Genomic DNA, 20,868 nt, shown 5'->3' on the forward strand with positions numbered 1-20,868 from the left:
TGAAACCCCAGAGGCATCAAGCACAAAATGTCCCAAACATTATTATCTTTCTCCCCAAACCCAATCCTAGTTGGGACTTCCCTGTTACTGTGGAGGGCAGCACCACCCTCCCAGTCACTAAATGTTGTGCCATCCTCTGCTCCTCACTCGCACTCATCCCATGCGTCCACTGGCTGTCCCCCATCCATGACTGGAACCATCCCTCCTCACCTCAGCCTCCTGGCTTCTCTGGCTTTCTTCAAGGCTTAGCTCAAAGCCCACTTTCTGCAAGAGGCCTTTCCCAGCATTCTCACTGCTGGTCAGTTAGTAAACGTGTATCAGGGGTCTACTATGTGCCAGGCACTGTACTAAGCCTTCCCAGCTGCATCTACACTGTATGTAGCTTGCATTTACCTATTTATTTACATGTTGACTCTACCCTTAGAATGTAAGCACCTGGAAAGCAGGGACCATGTTTTGGCCTTTCTTTGTATCCCCAACGCTTAGTCCAGCGGCAAGACAGACTACAATAACAGCAATGCTTAGTATAGTGCCTGGCATACAGTAAGCACTTAATAAGTGCTTGGTGATTGACTCTCTTGATGACTGATTATCCAAGGCATTTTGAGATTCTCTGAGATTCTCCAAGGCCTAGGGTCTGGCTTTGAAAATATAACTCCAACAGATAGTCCTCCAGATAAGGCAACGATGTCAACAGGGTCCAGCTGCCTGACCTTGGAGCTTTTTCTGCCTCCTTAGAACTAAGGCATATGCTCTTGAAGGTCAAGGACTGACCATGTTGACCTTTGCTTTTGGTGGCTCCTTAGCTTCTTTCCGTAGCACCAAGGTCAAGAGCTGTCTGTATTGGCTTATTTACTTGGCTCCTCGCCTGTCAAAGCAAATCTTTCAGTGAGGTTGAGAAGCTTATACTTAGAGTTTGCGATAATGATCCGGTAATTGTTTTATTGGATTTCCGTGGGGTGGGAAGAAGTTCAGCAACCAGAGAGAGCCTACCAGGATCATAGTGTGAATGTGTATCTATATCTGCTTATCAGCTTGGTTACTGTATCAAGAAATAATTCTGTGGACATCGTTGGTTATCATATGCATAAACATTTTATTAGATAGGTGGCTGTTTTAGGTCTATATGCTTAGGTTATCTTTGATGGAGGTCCTTTGGTTATAGATTACCTCTGGTGAACATCTTTCAACACCTCTCTATCTGTGTGACCCTGACCAAATCACTTAACCCCGATTGCCCCCAAGCCCCCGCTCCAAAAAGCAAAAGCAATAATACCACTCCATCTTTTAATAAAGATTTGCTTGAATGAACAGATGTGAATGAATGAAGGAATGAATGAGGACAGTCTCAGGGAAAAATTCTTAGGGAAAAAACAGGGAGCAAAGGTTATTTTTATATGTCTCTTATATATCCCTGCCTCATAATCCTACAATAATCCTTTGGACCTGTTGTTTTTGGCAGTAGAGAAAGGGAACAGAAAGAGTGTGAAAATTGGATTGTTACTAATGGCCTTTCTTAGGTATCCTGGAACCTACGGTAGAAAAATCATTCTTTAGTCAACCCCCTCATCCACCCATCAGAAAACAGAGCTGGGAGAGAATCCAAAGACAAAATAAATGGAAATATATTCATATCTGTACTTCCCTTTTACTCTACACTTTACTTTCCCAGCTTTAAGTAACACACAAACTCATCTGATGCAAAGTTGTTTCTTATAACTGAAAACCTGGGAAGCCCTTTTGTGCTACTGATGATCTCTCCTAGTTGTAATTATCATTAAAAAAGTATTTGACAAGACACTGCATGGATTCAGATAAACAAAAGATACTACTGTACTACTTCCACTCCAAACATATAGAATGCAAATTTAGATGACTAACCCAAAATAGGCACTAACATTCAAGGCAATTTCACATAAGTGAACTTTTGCCTGCATAAAACTTTGCTCTCTCTGTGTGGATTTAGACTGTGGTCTTTAGATTTATTCATTCATTCAATAAATGTTTATTTAGCACCTACAAGGCTGGACTCTGGGTAAGTGTCGGGGGAGGGAAGCTTCAAAGTGGACCCCCATGTAACGTAACTCAATAGTAACATCTGTCCATGAATATCGTCTCTGGGCTTCAATGTCTCCTTTGTGAAAGTAAAGGGGTTGGGGGAAGGTTTGGACCACACAGAATCTGAGGTCCTATCCAATCCTAGAAGGAGGATAACAATATCCTTAAAGGGTTCTCTTAGCCTAGAAACCAAACCACGAGCTCAGTGGTGAAGGGGATAGGGTGCTGGGCCTTGAGTCAGGAAGTCCTGAGTTCAAATTTGGCCTTAGATGCTTACTGGCTTTGTTATCCTGAGCAAGTCACTTAACCTCTGCTTGCCTCAGTTTCCTCATCTATAAATAGCGATAATACTAGCACCTGTTTCCTAGGGTTGTTGTGAGGATAAAATAAGACAAATATAAAGCACTATCATCATCATCATCCAGCCCAGTAATAATACCTGACAAAATCCCAGGTTCTGATGAGAATGGGAGTTTTTCCAAGAAGGAAAAACCCGGGACTTTCCCACATGGCCAAATTTCTGGCATTTGCTGAGGCTATAATCCCATCAACTGGCCTTTCATGGTGGCTACACCCAATCTCCCAATTCTGTTACCCTTAACCTAGCCTAGTCCTCCATTGTTTTACCTCCCTATGGCACCAGGACATTTCCTATCCTTCATCCTAGCTAGGCTCTGTTCTCCCTTGGCCAGGTGGTCCAGGTCCCAGGAGTTCTATTCACCCCAGCTTACTGGCCACTCCCATCCAGATCTTCCTTAGACCCCTCCTCTAGTCACCCTAAACTACTTGGCCACTCCTAGATCTCTCCCAGTCTTTCTGTATGTAAGGTCCATTTTGTCTCCATTAAGGTGCTCAGATTCTTAAAATCCAGCCAATAACTTACTAATGTTCAGACTCCTTAAGAGTCTGCCCAATATGACGGATGTTCTAATAAGCCTTGTCTTTGGCTGAAAGAAGGTTTGGGTCGAATTCTTCTGGACAGGACCCTCGTGTTGTGATTTTTGGAGTCCCAGCACCCTAAACCTCAACAGTGCAACAGTTTTGTACCCACCTTCACCTTCTGCCCGAGTCCATCTATAATTTTTTCTCAACTCTCAACCCTGTATAAATTCCCAAATCCATGTTGCTCCAGCTCTGTCCTCTTAGGATTACAGATTGAGAATGAGAAAAAGCCTTAGAGGTCATCAAGTCCACCCCTTCACTTAGAGATCGAACTGTCAAAACAGACCTAGAACAGAGGCAGTGACCTGTCTGAGGTTACACAGGCAGTAAGGGGCAAAGGGAGGATTTGAACCCAGGGCCTCAGACTCCAAAGGAAATAGTCTTTCTGCTATACCATGCTGTCCCTCTTCTGACTGTTATTGGCCTGGTAGAAAGAGCACTGCAGATGGCATTTGAGTCCCAGCTCAGCTACTTACTACCCAGTGTAGCCTTGGTCAAGTCTCATTTCTCTTTAGGCCTCTCTTCTTTCCTCTGTAAAATGAGGTGATTGGACAGATCTCTAAAACAAACTGTCTTCCATTCCCAACTGGCTCCTTTTCCCAATTTCCTTATTTTTGTCAACGGCACCGCCATTTTCCCTGTCACCCAGAGGCAAATCGTTGGAGTCATCTTTGACTCATTCCCCTCTCCTTTCATGTCCAGTATCCAGTCACTCACCACATCCTGTTGGGTTTTTGCCTTAGAAATATTTCTTGTAGCCATTCCTTCCTTTCTACTCCCCTGGCTACCAGACTTCCTTTACCTCCTATCTGGATTATTGGAAAACTGTCCTCATTATCCTCCCTGCCTCTAGAATCTTCTCCATTATAATACATTTGCAAATCGCTGCCAGGTTTATTTTCTTTAAGACACCGTTAAAAAAAAAAATCACGTTGCCTCCCTGGTCAAAACTCTTCAGTTCCTCCTCATTTCTTTCTGAATTAAATAGAAACTTTTCTTTCTGGCTTTCAACGTTGTTCACAATCTGGCCCTCACCCTACCCATAAAATTTGATTTCTGTTTCCTGATACATCTATGCTATAGACAAAGGGTTCTTAACTGAAGGTCTATGAATTTGTTTCAAAATAATTGCATTCCTTTTGTAATCCAATGGATTTTATACATCTAAAAACATTATTCTGAAAAGGGGTCCACAGGCTTCATTGGACAGTCAAAGGAGTCTGGGACACAAAAAAAGATTAAGAACCACTGGTCTAGACAGACTAGTTTTCACATTGCCCCAAAGAGCATTCCTGTCTCCAGATTCTCACTCAAATGCAATCTGTTCCACTAGACCTTCCTTGATGGGTCAGGGCTGTTCTCTGCGTTCTAATCTGGGATCTTTTAGATAAGCTGTTTGGTCCTATGTCCAGTGAAAGGCCAGACTATGTCATCTGTAATGCCCCTTCAAGCTGTAGGATTCTATGACTAGTACCCCCCAGCCCTCACTGACCCACCCTGTGCTCTGAACTGAGGCACCTGTGGGGATCTACCATAGAAGTTAGCACAGTTATACACTGTCTGGTATTGCTGACTCTTGTTTAGATGATAACTTTCTGTCTTGAACTAGACTATAAGCTCCCTGAGGGTAGAAACCATGTTTCACATTTTCATATTCTCCCCAGTGGTGAACCAGGCCTGGAGGGAGCCCCCTAGATTCCACTAGGAGCCAGAGGGTAGAGCTGACTAAGGCCAGCTAAGATCCCTTCAGCCTTAGACTGACTTCTGGTAGTAAGGACTTAGTAACTGGTTTTTCTGTAATCCATTCTGCCCAAGTGATGCCTACTATGTGCTGAGTCCCTAAAAGACACGATGAGCCCCTCTCCTGTGTGCTCAGGCTGTGGAGAATATTTGTTTTCTTGGATGTTTTAGGTATAGAGCCCCAAACCCACCTCAGGGTAGATTACTGTGGCTGACCTTGAGACAGATACAACTTGTAAGCTGGGGTGGCAGAGAGAGAGAGACAGAGAGACAGACAGACAGACACAGATGCAGAGAGAGAAGAGAGGGAGAGACAGAGAGACAGACAGACAGAGAGACAGAGACAGAGAGACAGACACAGATACATAGAAAGAAGAGAGGGAGAGACAGAGAGAGGAGAGACAAACAGAGAAAGAGAAACAGAGAGACAGAGAAAGGAGAGAGGAGAGACAGAGAGAGAGAAAGAATGAGAGAGAGAGAGACTCTTTTTGATGATGAAATCCTTAAGTTGGAGGGGACACCACAGACCACTTTTAAGAATCTTGGAGAAAGTGGCTATAATTCCATTCATTCATTCATTCAGCAAAGCATTAGTAAGCACCTTAGGGTCTAGGAACTATATTAGGACCCCAAAATAATTCCTTCCTTCCTGTTCTCAAGGGGCTTACATTCTTTTTTTTTGGGGGGGGGCATGAACACAGACTTCCAGCCTCTGGTTGAAGCTCTGCATCCAGAGATAGAAGACCTGCTGATGCCAGAGGCAGCTTCTTCTACCTTTAGAGTCCCTTCCTCATCCTTCCTCTTGAAACTTGTAATGATTAGGAATCCTGGTTCTGCCCTCTGAGACCAAGCAAAACTAGTCCACTTCCTCTTTTAGACCAGAGGCCTTCCAGTACTGAAATATTCTCTCTCCATCCCCACTTGAAATTTTTATATATATAAGACCTTTTCCTCTTTGTTGGATCAAAGAGCATGTGCATTTTCAAAGAATATAAGCAGGCAGTTCTCAAGGGAAGGAATCCAAGCTATTTACTTGCTTCAAATCACTCATAATTAGAGAAATGCAAATTAAAGTAACTCAGAGAACTCCACTTCACAGTCAGATTGGCCACACTGACAAAAAGGGAAAATGACAAATGGTAGAGGGGCTTTGGGAAAACAGGCACACTCAGGAAGTGCTGATGGAGCTTTGAAATGGTACTGCCATTCTGGAAAGCACTTTGGAACTGCATCCCTTAATGCACATGCTCTTTGAGCCAACAAAGAAAAGGTCCTCTAAGTACAAAAATATTTATAGCAGCTCTTTTTGTGGTGTTAAAGACTTGGAAATTGAGGGAGTTGAGCATCAACTGGGGAATGGCCAAACAAACTGCGGTATTATGGCACATAAAATGTGATCGCATCTAAAGTGCTTGCACACTTGAAAGCAATATGCAAATGCTATTACTATTATTATGACATTAATGCAATAAAAAAAAACTACTGCGCTGTAAGAAATGTAGAGGTGGTTTTAGAAAAACCTGGGAAGACTTGTATGAACTGATTCAGAGAAAAGTGAGCAGAACCAAGAGAACAATTTATGGCATGACTACATTGGAAAAACGAACAATTTTGAAAGACAATCATTCTGAGCAGCAAAATGATCAGCCATGATTCCAGAGCACTAATGATGAATGCAACCCATCTCCTGTTAGAGATGATACATTTAATATTCATAAGGAATCAAGGTTTTTGCATGTGGCCAGTATGGGAATTCAGTTTTGCTTGAATGTGCTTCCTTACACAAGTTTTGGATTTCTTTCCTTCTCAGTGTGCTGGGATGGAGGAAAAAAATGACAGATAATTGAAAAAAATTTAAACTATTTTCTCTCTCTAAGTCTTCTATTTTCCAGGATAAACACCCAGAGTTTCCTTAGGGATACAAGGAACCGGTGCAGTCAAATTGTCAAACACCCTTCTTTTACAGAAGAGGAAACTGAGGCCCAGAGAGAAGTGATTTGCCCCAAATCACCCAGCTAATATGTGGCAGAGTTGGGAATAGAATAGAGACTCTTTCCAGTTCGATGTCTTCTAACTCCTGAGGTTGAGGATGGCTGTTCAAGCGTCAAGGCCTAGCTGAGAATGGAAAAAAGGGCGCATGCAGCCACGTGCAGCATTGGACAGACGTCAGTTTTACTCCTTGGGTTGAGTCCAGGCCAAGACAGATAAGTACACATGCTGGCACACACGCATGCACGCGGCCCCCCAGCGCAGAACCCAGGGATGCTCTGGCCACCTCACTCCCAATCCCTAGAGCCCTCCTGGGATGACAAGCAGGCCTGCGGCCCGCAGGGCAGGGCGGGTCACCATGCACGCCTCATTCCGCACCGCCAGCCCCACACCTCTCTGTGGGAGGCGGGAGGCAGCCTAGCCCTCAGTCCTCGGGGGTCAGGATTCAAATCCTCCTCCCGCCCCTCCCCCCATTTGACAGTCAAGACCCAGGCCCGGACACACTACAGGGCAGGGTCGGGTTCCAGGCCCCCGCCTCTTAGCCCGGGTCGGGCGCTTCGTCTGGGCCCCGCAGGACCGCGACCCACCAGGGCTGGGAGGGGGAGGGGAGAGGGCGGAGCCTCGGGGCTGCCGGTCCGGGGATCAAGTTTAAGGCTGTTCGTGTTCGTCCTCCCTCTTTCAGTGTGTCCGTCGGTCGGCCCCGCCAGGAGGGAAGCCGAGCGTGGCCGCCCCCTCCCCCAGCCCCGCTCGCCGGGTCTCCTCTGGCCTGGCCGCCCCCAGCTTCTCCCACCGGGTCGCGGCCTTCCCACCCCCCTAGCCCCCCCCTCCGGCCCGCCGGGCCCTCCCGGCCCCGCCCCTTCCATCCGCTCGGGCTCCGGACCCGCCCCCCCGCGCCAGTTGCCAGGGAGCGGTTGCCATAGAGCTGAGCAGTTGTCCGCGTGCGCAGGCGGAAGTTCCCGGATCGAGGCGCCGCCATCTTTGCTGCCCGGACGCCGAGCGAGAGGCTGACAAGACAGTCGGAGCCGCCATCCGCTGCCATCCGTCGCGCAGACCCTGCCGGAGCCGCTGCCGCTATGGACGATCGGGAGGATCTGGTGTACCAGGCGAAACTGGCCGAGCAGGCCGAGCGATACGACGGTGAGCTGGGGAAGAGCGGCGAGCCGGGATCCCCGGCCCCGCCGCCGCCGCCGCGGCCGCCGCCGCCGCCCACAGAGGCCAGGATCAGGAGACAAAATGGCGGCGGCGGCGGCGTCTCGCAGCCCGGCCCGGGGAAGGCGGGCTCGGGGCGCGCGGCCGGGGCCTGCGGGTGGGGGGGCTGCGGGCCCGTGCGGCTCCGCGCCGCCGCCGCCGCCCCCCCCTCCGAGGCCGCGCGTGGGCAGGAGGCCGTGGCTCCCGCCGTGGAGGGAGCTGGTTGTAAAATGGCGGCCGGGGGAGGGCGAGTCCCCGGGCGGGGGAGGGGGAGGCGGCGGCCGGAGCGGAGTCCTGGCTCCCTCCCGGCCGCCCGCCCCTCCTTCCTCGGCCCCCGGGCGGCCGGCCGAGCCCGCCGGCCCCCGCCCCGCCGCGTGCCGCCCGGGAAGATGGCGGGTGGGGGGGCGGCGGCGGCTCCCCGGAGGCCCGAGGCGGGGCGGCGGCCGCACAAAGGAGCCCCTCGGTCTCGGGCCGCCCCGCCGGGAGGCCGATCGCTCGGGGGCCGTGCGGGCGGCGTGGCCCGGCCGGGAGCGCGCGGATCCCGGGCGGCCCTTTAATCACGCCCTCTCCCCCGGGGGCAGGGGGCCCGGGGCGCGAGACCCCCTCGGGGCCCCTCGGCTCTTACTCTGGTCATGTGGCCCCCGTCCATCTTTGTGGATTAAGGGCTGGGCCTGGCCGAAGGTTCGGACCTCGGGGCCCGGGCAGGCCGCCGTCGGTGCGAATTGTGGCGGAAATAAATGGATTCCATCCTTTTATCTCTTTTTGCGGAAGAGCATTTTCACATTTAAAAGGGAATCTCAGCCTCGTTTTCGCGTTTTCTGAGGCTCTTTCGCTCCCAGAATGTCCCCCTCTTGCCGGCCCTGGTGAGTCCCCCGTGGACCAAGCCGGCGATCCTCTCCCTCCCGCATTCATTCACCCACCATCTTTTGGCCCCGTGGACCAGCATATCACCTCCCTTTTCTTCTCCTTTCTGGAGCCCCGCCTCCCTCTTCCCATCCCCCTCCCCTCTGTCTCCCCCCTCCCACCTCCCTGGTTAAAACTGCCTTTTTTCTGGGGAGGAGGGGCTGGCGTTGAAACCTGGTAGATTTCTCCTCACTTTGGTGGTTTGTCTTCTGCCTCGTTAAACCTGTGAATTTAATATGGTGGTTCAGCAGATTCCTCGGTTCCACGAAAGAAAGTTTGGCGATGAGGACACGTTTAGTTCTGGGTTGGGGTTTGGGGACGTGAGAAACATGTCCACTGGCAGCAGTCTCCATCTCAGAAACTTGGAAGACTATGGCATGAAAGCCCTCAAAATCCTAATTTTAAAAAATGTTTCTTTTGGAGGAGAAGGGGATTGTACCTGAGGGACACATGGCCTCATTTTGTTAAAGTCCAAGCATAGGAAGGCATACTGTGGTTTAATGAACATCTATTAAGTGCCTACTGTGTGCCCAGGCACTAAGTGCTGTATTGCTGCTGATTTTCCCCCCCAATCTTAGACCCTGTATAAATTCTCAACCTGTTTTTTTCTCTTCTGAGGAATATAAAATTATTAATTGGTATGTTTAAATAAGCTCACCTTGGGGGAGGGGAGACTTGCTTCTATGCCTCCTTTTTACTTCTAGGAATTTTAAAGATCCACTTCAAGGTCGGAATGGGCAAAATAGGATCTTGCAAATAAATGATAATTACCAATTTAAGACTTTTTTTAAACTAAGGTTACTAAAGGTACTTCTTGTCAGTCACATTGTTTCAATGATGTACTTGCACATCTAAGGTGGGAGAGGGGGAGGAGCCAATACGATTGTTGGGATGTAACCAGGTAAACAAAAAAAGAGGTGAGGTTTCCAGTTTTGTGGATCAGTGTGTTAAACTGTGTTCACAGATGTATAGATTTCATTTGTTTGTATGTTCCAGGCTCAATGAAATAGCTATTCCGGGGAGGAGGGAGGAGAGGCAATCATAATTGAGGATGTGTGTCTCCCAACAAAATGGATGGATCCCAAGGCTCTTGGTTGCTAAGCAAATAAAATTTTCCTTCTGTGTACTTGGGATGAATGGGATGAACCCACTTCTTCCATCTGCCCATCTGAAGACTTAGATCTGATGCTCCTCCCCCTTTTCTCCTTATTCTTCCCTCCCTGCAGTGTCCCTGCCAATTTATTTGAATTTCTTCGTTGAAATTCACATGTTTAATTTCTTTTTTGTAACTTCATTCTTCAGGTTAGAGATAAAATAGAGGAACTAAACCCTAAGCCTCCCTGGAAAACAGGGCCATTTTTGACTGCAGATAGGAAGCAGAGAGTAGCGCCACTTCCTGCCTCCCTGAAGGTTAAATCAAATATCCTACCACGGTTTGAATATGTCCATATTCAAAGGTTTCCCTGGTAGGTGGTTGTGGTACTAAAAGGGATCATTCTTTGGATCTATTCTTTGTTAAGAGACAAATTGGAAGGGAATATATTTAGAATGGTGGTTTCATATGTTCTCTGACCTTAGAAAACGAGCTGGAAGACATTTTTTAAAAAGACTTTGAAACTCTAATAATAGCCTGTAAAGCAAATAAAGTTTGCATAAGACTTTCTGCCTAAGGGAATTAAAAAAACCCAAACAAACCCTACTTTCTAAGTTTTCATTCACCTTTTCACCTTCCTTGGACGTTGGAAACAGTTGTTGGGACTTTCTGTTAGGCTGGAAAAAATGTAGTAAGCACCTTTCTGATGCCCTCGGTCTGTTCCTTGGGCGGCCAGTTCACTGTTGGACTTGAGGGGGTAGTTGGTGTTCGTTCCCTTGTTCTTTTTCTTTTCACCTCCTTTGCCTGGGTATTTTTAATTCTTTATAAACTAGATCTGGCGGTAGAATTTAAGATAGTTGCTTTGGCCTAAGTATCTGTTGGAGAAAATTATTACCCCCAGGGCTTATTTTTTCTCAAACTGGAAGCTCTCCTTTTTTACATTAAAGCCACTTCCAACCTTCCTGATCTTTGAATAAAGTGTTAATAAGTTTTTCTAGTTAGAACTAAGAAAGAAATGAGAAATGGATTCATTTTGTTTGTTTAAAAGAGAAGCTACTCTTCTGGGTGGTTAGACAAGATTTTGTGAACCCCTAATAGTCTTCATGTTGCTATTTCAATTAATAGTAGATTTAACCTTGTTCTGTTCCTAGCCCTAAAGACTTACAACATTTAGGAAATTTACAGCTCTTTCTGTAATTTGTATTTTGACTTCTCCTAGGCTGTGGGTAAAACTTGAGGCTTAGTATTACAGTACCACCTTCATTTTTAGAGTCCAAGGAGGCATGAATTCCTTTACAGCAGCTTCTGTTCTCCACTTGATTTCTGGTGAGTTTTTGAAAGGAGAGTTACTACCAGGCCATTTATTTTCCACAGTTTTTAATCATTGTGAAGTTCTTATGTTGAGCTGAAATCCTGAGGTCTGCTCACCACTGGTCCTAGTTTTGCCCTCTGGGTCCAAGAACAATAACTCTAATAACTCTTCAGGCATTTGAAGACAGTTCTTGAAGCTAAACATCCCCCATTACCTACCTACCCTTTTTGCTTGTTGCTTGGTTTGGAATCTGATTACCGCATAACAGTGGACTTGGAGTAAAAGAAGACCTAGGCTCAAAGCTCAAAAGTCTCCAGTGTTCTTGAGCTGTTAGATGACCCTGGGTAAGTCATCTAACTTCCTGGGCCTCAGTGTCTTCATCTGTAAAATGAGGGGTGACTCAATGACCTGTAACGTCACTTTTAGGACTGAATTTGTGATGTGGTGTTTGCACCCCCAGCTTGTCAGTACCCTTCCTCAAATTAAGTAACCAGTATGCTTCTTACTAAAGTTTATGGGTTATTTTTCACTGTGTTCTGCTTACTAAGTATACGACTTTGGACAAATCATTTAATCAGTTTACTGGCCTTATAAGATGAAGGATTTTAGCTTATCTGAGGTCTCTTCTCACTCTAAATCCTAATATCCCTGTTAGCTTACATGATAGCAAGCAAGCCCTGGGCAAATTCTTACTACTTACTGGCGTGCTTAGGTCTTTTGTTTAAGAAGTGGCCCACTCTGTGCTCTCCAGTATTGGGAAGACTACAGTCGTGTAGCTATTAGTTAGAACTATAAAATATATTTTCTATTTGTGACCTCAAGGTGTCCCACTCAAGCATGACCAGTGAAATTTTCCCATAGGAAGTTGTTTAATGAGTTCATTGCCTTCAGTTACCAGTGGTTTCTTTGGAATCTCTGTAAAGTGAATCTCACAGCTTGATTTTGAAAGGATTATTCTCAAATTTTACAATTGTTTGTAACAACAAATACATAACTATAACTGTTGGATAAGAATTAAATTTGTGAGTTCACATTGTGGAAGAATGAGAAGTCAGAAATGAGTGTGGGGGATCTTAATGAATGACTGAACAGTAGGAAACATTTGCATTTATATGTTACATTTAACTGTGTATTTGTTTCTTTAGGAAGCTGTGTGATTGAAAATTTAACTTTATAATTTGGTTGATATTACATTACAAAGTAGGTCAGATACTTTCCTCTTTTCCAAAAGAGTAAAAGTTTAATATTATAGGAATGCTGTTTGCGTTTTAAGATTGGATGGCCAACCTTAGGTGCTACATATTTCATCACAGCTAGGGATTTGTTTAGATAAAACCTCAGGGAACCAATGTAGATATGCTGCAGATGCTGCCATCCATATTCCCTAAATCTTAGTACTCTGTTACACTAGATAGAGTAAGGGAGTGTAGTGGGGAGACTGTTTCACGGTTGGTTTTACTATGCATTTGAATAAGGCACTTCCATATTCTGCTTCTGTTTCCTTTTGTGGAGTGGAGATACTGCCTTTATGGTGAGTAAGAATGGGATGTTAATGAGATGTCTTCAGGAAAAGCTGGCACTGGCGTAGGCAAGCATTCTTGTCTCAGCTGTGTTCAAAATGCTAACTACAGGTGGACTGTCTGAAATGTGTTGGAGAGGAGTGCATTTCCAAAGTAGCAACTGAAATACAGAAAAGGAGACTAAAAAGAATGAAAGAATGCTTCCTTTGGATTATTTTTAAATGTTGAGCTGTCTCTCCATTTGATTAACAACTTATCCCTCTTTGTGTACATCTTCTCCTTCTGCTGGTATAGCTTTATTCATAGTTGCCAGGGCAGTCTTTATAGTCAGATTCGAATTCAGTCTTAAACAAATGAACTTCATTTGCATACCTTATGAACCTCCTCATAGGTTTTTAAAACTAGTCCTGATGAGCTGTAGCAATTCTACCGATTTTGTGCATGTTATCCACCTTATTAAAGTTACCCAGAAGCTCGTTTGGCTTTCTGCATTTTGTTTCCTGTTGCCAACTCATGTTATCAAGTTATTTCAGTTAATAAGTCTGGCCTTGTTCCCTACAAGGTCACTTTGAGCTTAGCAAGTGCCGCTTCCATGTGAGATGGTCAAATACAGCACAAAAGGACACCAGCTAATAGCAGTAGTGTGAGATTTCTCAGTTTGGTTATGTCCATGTTGAGCTGGCACATAAAGAAGTACGTCTGGGCATGAATGGCACAAGGTCAGATCCCCTTTCCCCAGTTTTTTGGAAAGGACCCTTTTGTTACTTCTATTACCAGCTACCTTCCCAGTGAGATTCAGATTCCGCTATTACTGAATATCGGCATTTCCATTTGTCCAGTGAAGCATGCTCTAGTTACACCCAGGTCTGCTTCTACTATATATACTCCTTCCACTTGAAGCTCATCCTTCACCCAAAGTTCAATGTCCTTCCCTTTGTTGGGGGCCTGCTACTGGTATATTTAGCCAGAATTTACGATCCTGTACAAAGAACTCCTTAACTAATAAACCTGTGTTTATGCATTGTTTTACTCCTCCCTTTCTTTTTTTTGGTCAGGCAGTGGGGTTAAGTGACTTGCCCAGAGTCACACAGCTAGTGAGTGTTACGTGTCTGAGGCCAGATTTGAATTCAGGTCCTCCTGAATCCAGGGCTGGTGCTGTATCCACTGCGACATCTAGCTGCCCCATACTCCTCCCTTTTCTTAATAATATCAGATTTAGAGATAGGACATGATTTAGGAAAGCTATTATACATGTGCTTTTTAAAATTTTTTTATTTTTTTGGTGAGGCAGTTGGGGTTATGTGACTTGCCCAGAATCACACAGCTAGTAAGTGTTGTGTCTGAGGCTGGATTTGAACCCAGTGTTCTCTCTGTACACTGCGCCACCTAGCTGCCCCATGCATGTGCTTTGAATGCATAATCATGAGAAACAAATGCGTTCTTAGGATTGTTCCAGATCCTGTTTGGTATATGCCAGGAAATAGTCTGTTCCTTTGAACCAGGTACCTTAGCAAATGGAGTCTGATGTGATTCACTAGGTGGCATTGAGGTAAAAAAATTACTGATTCTTTGTCATTACTAATCAGAAGTTAATAATAAAGGTTGAAGAATTTCCCCTTTTTTGGGAACTTATATGTAGTTCTTTACTAGTCTTGATGTAAGGTGTATACTAACTAGTTTGTGTTCCAGGGACTATAGTTGGTAACATGGCTAATGTAAAACATTTTTTGATGAATTTTGGATATAATGATGCCTTAGTATGTAATAAATGTAAAAGTTAATATGGAAAATCAGTTGGCATTGGGGAGTCTCATTATTGAATAGACATGTGGTATCACATGACTGATTAGGTGAAGCACTGAGGTTGTCAGTTAAGCTTTTCTTTGCTTATCATGTGTCAGCCCTGTGGTAGGCTCCAGAAAAAAGAGACAGCAGTCCCTGCCTTTTTACTGGAGGGATGGGATGCACCTTGTACTGATGAATAAGTGTAAGATCTGTATAAAATAGTAATTTTTTTTTTTGAGGTTGAGGACATTGATACATGAGAGAATCAGGAAAGGGCTTTTGGAGGAGAAGGTGATGACACCTGAACTGAACCTTGAAAGACTTAAAGTTTCCAAGAGTTGGAAGTAAGGAGAAAGAGCGTTTCAGATATTGGACAACCTATGCAAAGCCCTGGAGGTTGGAGATAGAAGGGTGGGAATGCAGATCATCCAACAGACCAGACTAGAACTGAGAATGCCAGAGTAGGGGAGTCAGTAATGTATAGTTGACCTGGAGCCAGATTAGGAAGACCTTCAAGTTTGGCAACATTGTTAGTGAAGAGTGTGTTTTGGTCAGTAGAATGTTGCATATAGTGGCAATGAACTACTGGTTTTCAAAGTAGTAGGATCCAACCCAGCATTAAAACGGCGCCGAACATAGCTTAATCTTGCATTCAGAAGGTGCTTGAATATCTTGCCAGTGCCTTAGGGCGTGATTATGAACACTAAAGATGATCATTGTCTGGTGCATGTTTTGAAGATTTGCTTGTTCAGGGATCCACTTAAAAAGTTTATTGTGTTTGTAATAAAAATTATTGACTTTTTTACTGCTTAGCACTAAATATGCTATGGGTTGTTTTGAAGTTTTATTACTTTGTTTTATGTTATTTGAACAATCAGTCAGATAGCATGTATTAAGTGCCTACCATATGCCAAGTATTGGGAATACAAAGACAAAAATGACCTGCACATTAGGATGATGGCTGCCTTAAAAATTTATAATTTCAGTTTAGACTCTATGGAAATTCCTGATTGCTATAAATCTAGCTGTTATTTGTAAAAACAAAGTGAATAGTTTTAATTAATACAAGTTTATGAGTACTCTTTGGGCAAAGGTAAGAAGTGGGGAAAGGGATGCTATGTGTAGAGAGCTTCAGTCCTCTAAACTGTTTCCTGGGAAATGTGATTTCTGAGGTTAAATTTCCTCCTAATCAAATCTAAAGCCATTTCAAGTTTTCTCCGCTTTTGATCCTTTATCCTGTGTGTCTTCTCTGTTCTTACTACTTCAAAGTAAAAGGGACTAGGTTCTTAGCTCTTTCAGTATTTCATAGATTTTCTCAGATTTATTGAGTGCATTTTACTGACATCTGGAGTGTTACAGTCAAACCAAGACTATCGGGAACTCCCCATAAATAATTGGTTTTCCCTCTTAAGTCCCAGGAGTTTGATTCATTTTAACTATATGGAATGGCAGTCTTTCCCAAAAGCATAGATTACATATGGCTCTGCCTTCTTAAGCAGAATACTAATTCTTTGAAGTCACACATCACTTGTAATGGGGTAGTATACTTATTGAATTGTGTTCTTTTTCAGCTTTTTCTTGATTTTCTATCATGTTCTCAACTTCTACTTCATCTGCATATAGCATTTGCTTTGCTTCTCATTGCCTTTATGTGGGTCTGCAATGTAATGGCGGTGTAATCTCTACTTCTAAATCATGTAGCATTTAAGTGGTTTATATGTAGTTGAAGAACTGGACAAGTCATTTAATCCTTTCCTCCTGTAATACATGGGGATAATAGCATCCATCCTGCTGATCTCGGGCTGTTGTAAGAATCAAATAACTGGGAAAATTCTTTAAATTGTAACGGGTTATACAAATGTGAGCCACTGGGAAAATAAAGGAAAATTGGCTCTGACTGAGGGCTTTAGCCTGTAAGTATAAAGTGAATGAGTTTTAGGGCATATTCCAAGGGACTTTGGGTTTTTTGGTGTCCTGGGTCCCTTTAGCAAACAATTTGGTGAAGTTTATGAACTACTTATCAGAATGTTTTTAAAAGCCAAAAAAAAAACCCCCATAGGCCTACAAAAGAACCGATTATATGGAAATATAATTATCAAATTAAAAAAAAAATCAATGGGCCTTGGCTTAAAAATCCCTGGTATTGGCTAACATCTGTTTTAGTTATTGAAAGGGATTTTTTTGCTTCCTGGTTGTCTGTTGTGTTCCACATAAAGAAGCCTTCCACTTTGGTATGAGATGTTATTCTTTTTTAAAAATAAATTTTATTGATCTTTTGTTTTTATGTTGCCTAAATTTCTCCCTCCAACTCCCTTCTCCCAGAGAGCCATTACATATAACAAAGAATATTTTTAGAAGATCAAGGGGAGGGGAAAAAACAGTCAGCAGAACCAGTCAACGCATTAAAAATATCTGAAACTACTCTGCAGAGTTTTGTACCTTTGGGCTTCTTACTGGTGAAATGTTATTATGAAATGAGGGAATTGATAAATCTTGCTTTAATAAAACTTTATATTAAAGATATCTTTTGTTGAAGTAACTTCTTGTATAACAATAGATCTTATTTCTTCTCACTCAGAGCCTCTTTGTCAGGCCCTTATCCCTCACCACGGAGCATTTATTGAGCTCTTATGTGGGAGGTACTGAGTTAGGTGCTAGGGGATTTAAAGGGAAGCAGAAAAGGAAGGGAATAAGCATGTATTAATGACCTCCTATGTGCCAGGCACCAGGCATTTTCCAAGTGGTATTTCATTTTCCCCACAGCCCTATCAGGGAGGTGCTAGGATAAGCTTTAATAGCTTAAAATTGGTCTAAGGCTTTTCGGACACCCTGTATTTTGTATTTAATTTTTGTTTTATGTCTTCTCCCAATAGGATGTAAGCTACTTGTGGGCAAGAAGCTTTTATTTTGTGCTTCTTAGCAACATAGATTATGAATTTTAGAGTTGAAAAGGACCTCATAGGTAATCTGGGCCCAACCTCTTGTTTTTCAGATGAGGAAACTGGCTAAGAGAAGTTCTGTGACTTTTTCAAGGTCTCACAAGTCTTCAGAGGCAGGGTTTTTTCCAGGTCTTCTGACTCCAGATCTAACATTTTCTACTGCCCATACTCCTCTCCTTTATAGGTGCTTAATAAATATTTTTTGAGTTAAATTTATACTATCTTCATTGTGTATTTTAAAAAATTTATTGATTTAGTTCATTTTAATATCACTTTTACTTAGCATTACAGCTTCCCTCTACCTATAGAGCCATCCATTATAATGAATAAAAAAGAAAGGGGGGAGGGAAGCAGTTTAGAGAAACTAACACACATCAGCGGCGTTGAACACTTATTCAGTGCTCCATAGCCATAGACAGGCCTGGCCCTTTCTCCCCCAGCATCTTCAGAGAAGGGAAGTTCATTTTCTCATTTCATTTTTGTGGATAAGCTTGGTCCTTATAATTAATTTCCGCATTGTTTCAAAATTTTTTTATGTTTTCCATTAACTTTTTTAAAAATTTTTTTCACTTACATTGTTATTGCTTATTATTTTCATGATTCTGCTTATTCTTCACTTAGCTTTAAGTTCATGTGAGTCCATATTTTTTCTGTACTCTGTGGCTCTCATGTTCAAGTACTATTTGTTTACTACAGTTTGTTAAGACATTTCCCTAATTCATGGGAATCTACTTTGTTTCTAGGTCTTTGTTACTACAAACTGTTATATATATTTTCTTGTAGGGCATTTTCCCTTGTCATTGACCTCCTTTGTGGCATATACCTTTCAGTAGGCTCTGGTTACTATTTTGTTTAAAGCTAAAAGGGAGGGAGATTTGAAGCTCTCTCGCTTTTGGCACTTAAACCAGGTTCCATTCCTGCCTTTCTCTACTCTTGTACCTTAGCTCCTGTTCTCCACATAGCCATTCCATTGCCCACCACCATGCCTTTGGCCCAGTCTTTGCCTTATTCCAGTCATGTATTCTCTCCTAAAGCCTGCCTCACAGAATCCCAGGCTTCCTAAAGAACTTTGCTCAAATGACACCCCTTAACGAGACCGTTCCTGATTGCCCTTTGCTTATGCTGATTTTATTGTTGGCTCCTCATGCTTTAAGGCCAACTGAAGGTTAGTTCGAAGAGTCTTTTGTCATTATTTTGTTAAGAATGGGGTTTTTTACTGGCAGGGGAATAAAAACGTACTATTCTTAGGTCTTTCATGTCTTAAATTTTGAAAAAATACTGACATCCTTTGGATTTTTACTTTCATATTTTCCCTTTTTCCATTGGGGGAAATTTATTTGTAAACTTACTATTATGTATAAAAAAGCTTAGAAACAATACAGCTTGAGATGACTAACTTCAGATGACTTAGTCCAGTTTTTTGTTTTGGAAGTAAATATGGATATGTAAAAATAAAAACCAATTCTGATTCTAAAACAAATCCTCTCTCCCCCAGTTACCTTGTACTTAATTTATTTTGCACATGCTTATTTTGTTCATGTCACCCCTTACAGAACGTAAGGTCTTTGAGAACAAGCTCTTGTGATTGTGTTTGAATCCTTAAGGTCTAGCACAGCCCCTGGCATCTACTGGCACTTTTAATACATTGCCTGTTGGTTGATATTCCCACTTGAAAGCAATGCTTTTTTTTTCTTCCCCTTTTCTCTTTCCTTGGAAGGAAGTTAGGTGCTAGATTAATCAAATTTAGGGAAATATGTGGCCTTTTCATAGTGAAAGGTACCCAGCCAAGGTGGGTAATGTATACATTGTTAGATTTTTGTCTAGACCTATGATTTGTTTGATGAAGTGACTGTCATGCAGACGTGTGAGTGTGTTCTGCAGTCTACAGTCTGAAGACATTGCTCCCAGGTAGCCAGCATGTGGCAGGAGGCTGGACTTGGAACACAAGTCTAGCTGACTCTGGTACTCTGTCGGCTAGGCCAGCATGCTACTTTGTATCAGTTTGTTTAGAATTGATCCACAATTTTCTTAACCAAATAAATGGGCATTCTGAACTGTCCTTTTGGATTGAACCATTAGTACAGGTAACTGAAAGTACATACTATATCATTTTCATCAGCATGAATCTTTGGAATGTTTATTATTTAAAGGAGTAATTTGATAGAGATACAGAGGAGTAAGATATTCTGTCCTTTAGGGTACTAAAATTTTATCTAGCATCCTGTTTGCACGTTCTGTTGCATCTCAGCCTCAGAGGCTGTCTTGTGTGCGTAGTTACATGTGAACAAAGGTAATGTGCCTATTCTTCCTCGACTTGAGGCTTGGCTTTTGCTGCCTTTTCAAGTTAAGTCATTTGCTGTTGTGTGGTAGCTGACTTAATAGTGCTTTCCTCCTCATTAAAACGTAGCCAAGAACATTTCTGAAAACATGCTAAGAAATGCGAGCCAGCAGACAATCCGAGAGCATTGTTCATTATCCAGAACTTGTGCTAGCAACCAGATTTTGCCATGATTTTTCACAAGCCCTCACAACTGACAGTATCAGAGAGGCCTTGCTCAGATTGACTGACATTGTGTACAGACCTCTCTCTTCTGCCCCTGGCATTTCTGCTGGAGCAGCAAACACCATATTGACCGTTCCTTGGCCCTTTCTGAAGCCACACGGGCTCTTGGGTAGACAACCATCTTCCAGGTGAATGATTAGCCTATTAAGGAAGACTGGCAAGAATTTTGCCGTCAATAAGCAAGAGAGAGGGCGCGTGTTCCGCGCCCCCCCCCCAGTTATCACAGGACAACCTGTTTCCTTTTCATTTATAGAGATGGACAGTGGAGGCATCCTGACCTCCTCTTGTCATATAGCCTGGAAAATTTCAGCCAGCATTGTGATGTCATTTTGGTCCTTTTTGAGAATGAAAGACAACAACCAACCAGCGAGTACTATACAGTGCTAAAGGCTTTTTAAAATGAGCAATAAGTAGCCTAAAATTGAGCAGCTAGGTAGTGCGTTGGATAGAGTGCTGGGCCTAGAGTCAGGAAGACTTGAGTTCAGTTGTAGCCTCAGATATTTACTATGTGTGTGACCCTGGGCAGGTCACGTAACCCTGCTTCAAAATGAGATGGAGAAAGAAATGACAAGCCACTTCATTATCTTTGCCAAGAAAATCCCAAATGGGGTCATGAAGAGTTGGATACGACTGAAACAACTGACTGACAACAAAGCCTAAAAGTCTTAAGAAAAGAAGGACAGTCTATCAAAAAGGATATAGTTTATCTTCATTGGATTAAAATCTAGCCATTTATAAGCATTTAGACCAAAGTCCAGGTATCCACTTCAGTCCTGTAGTTCTGTTGTTGAGTGTAAGGGTAGATTCAGAGAGTTCATGCATCCTTAAACATTTGG

The 20,868-nt window shown here is 43.3% G+C and overlaps 1 protein-coding gene across 2 annotated transcripts in view; it reads left to right on the plus strand.

The window, feature by feature from the left end:
* The first annotated feature begins 7,676 nt into the window (after positions 1-7,676).
* YWHAE (tyrosine 3-monooxygenase/tryptophan 5-monooxygenase activation protein epsilon) overlaps positions 7,677-20,868 on the plus strand; it is a 41,189-nt gene continuing 27,997 nt past the window's right edge. The window contains exon 1 of one of the 2 annotated variants that reach the window (XM_021006998.2): positions 7,677-7,866. In XM_021006998.2, coding sequence (XP_020862657.1) covers positions 7,803-7,866 — 64 coding nt within the window. In that variant the 5' untranslated portion in view covers positions 7,677-7,802. The remainder of the gene's footprint in view (positions 7,867-20,868) is intronic. The other variant, XM_021006997.2, reaches the window with a different exon arrangement.

The sequence above is a fragment of the Phascolarctos cinereus genome, unplaced genomic scaffold, assembly GCF_003287225.1.
Source record: "Phascolarctos cinereus isolate Bilbo 61053 unplaced genomic scaffold, phaCin_HiC Scaffold_5;HRSCAF=322, whole genome shotgun sequence".
NCBI classification, from domain to species: Eukaryota; Metazoa; Chordata; class Mammalia; order Diprotodontia; family Phascolarctidae; genus Phascolarctos; species Phascolarctos cinereus.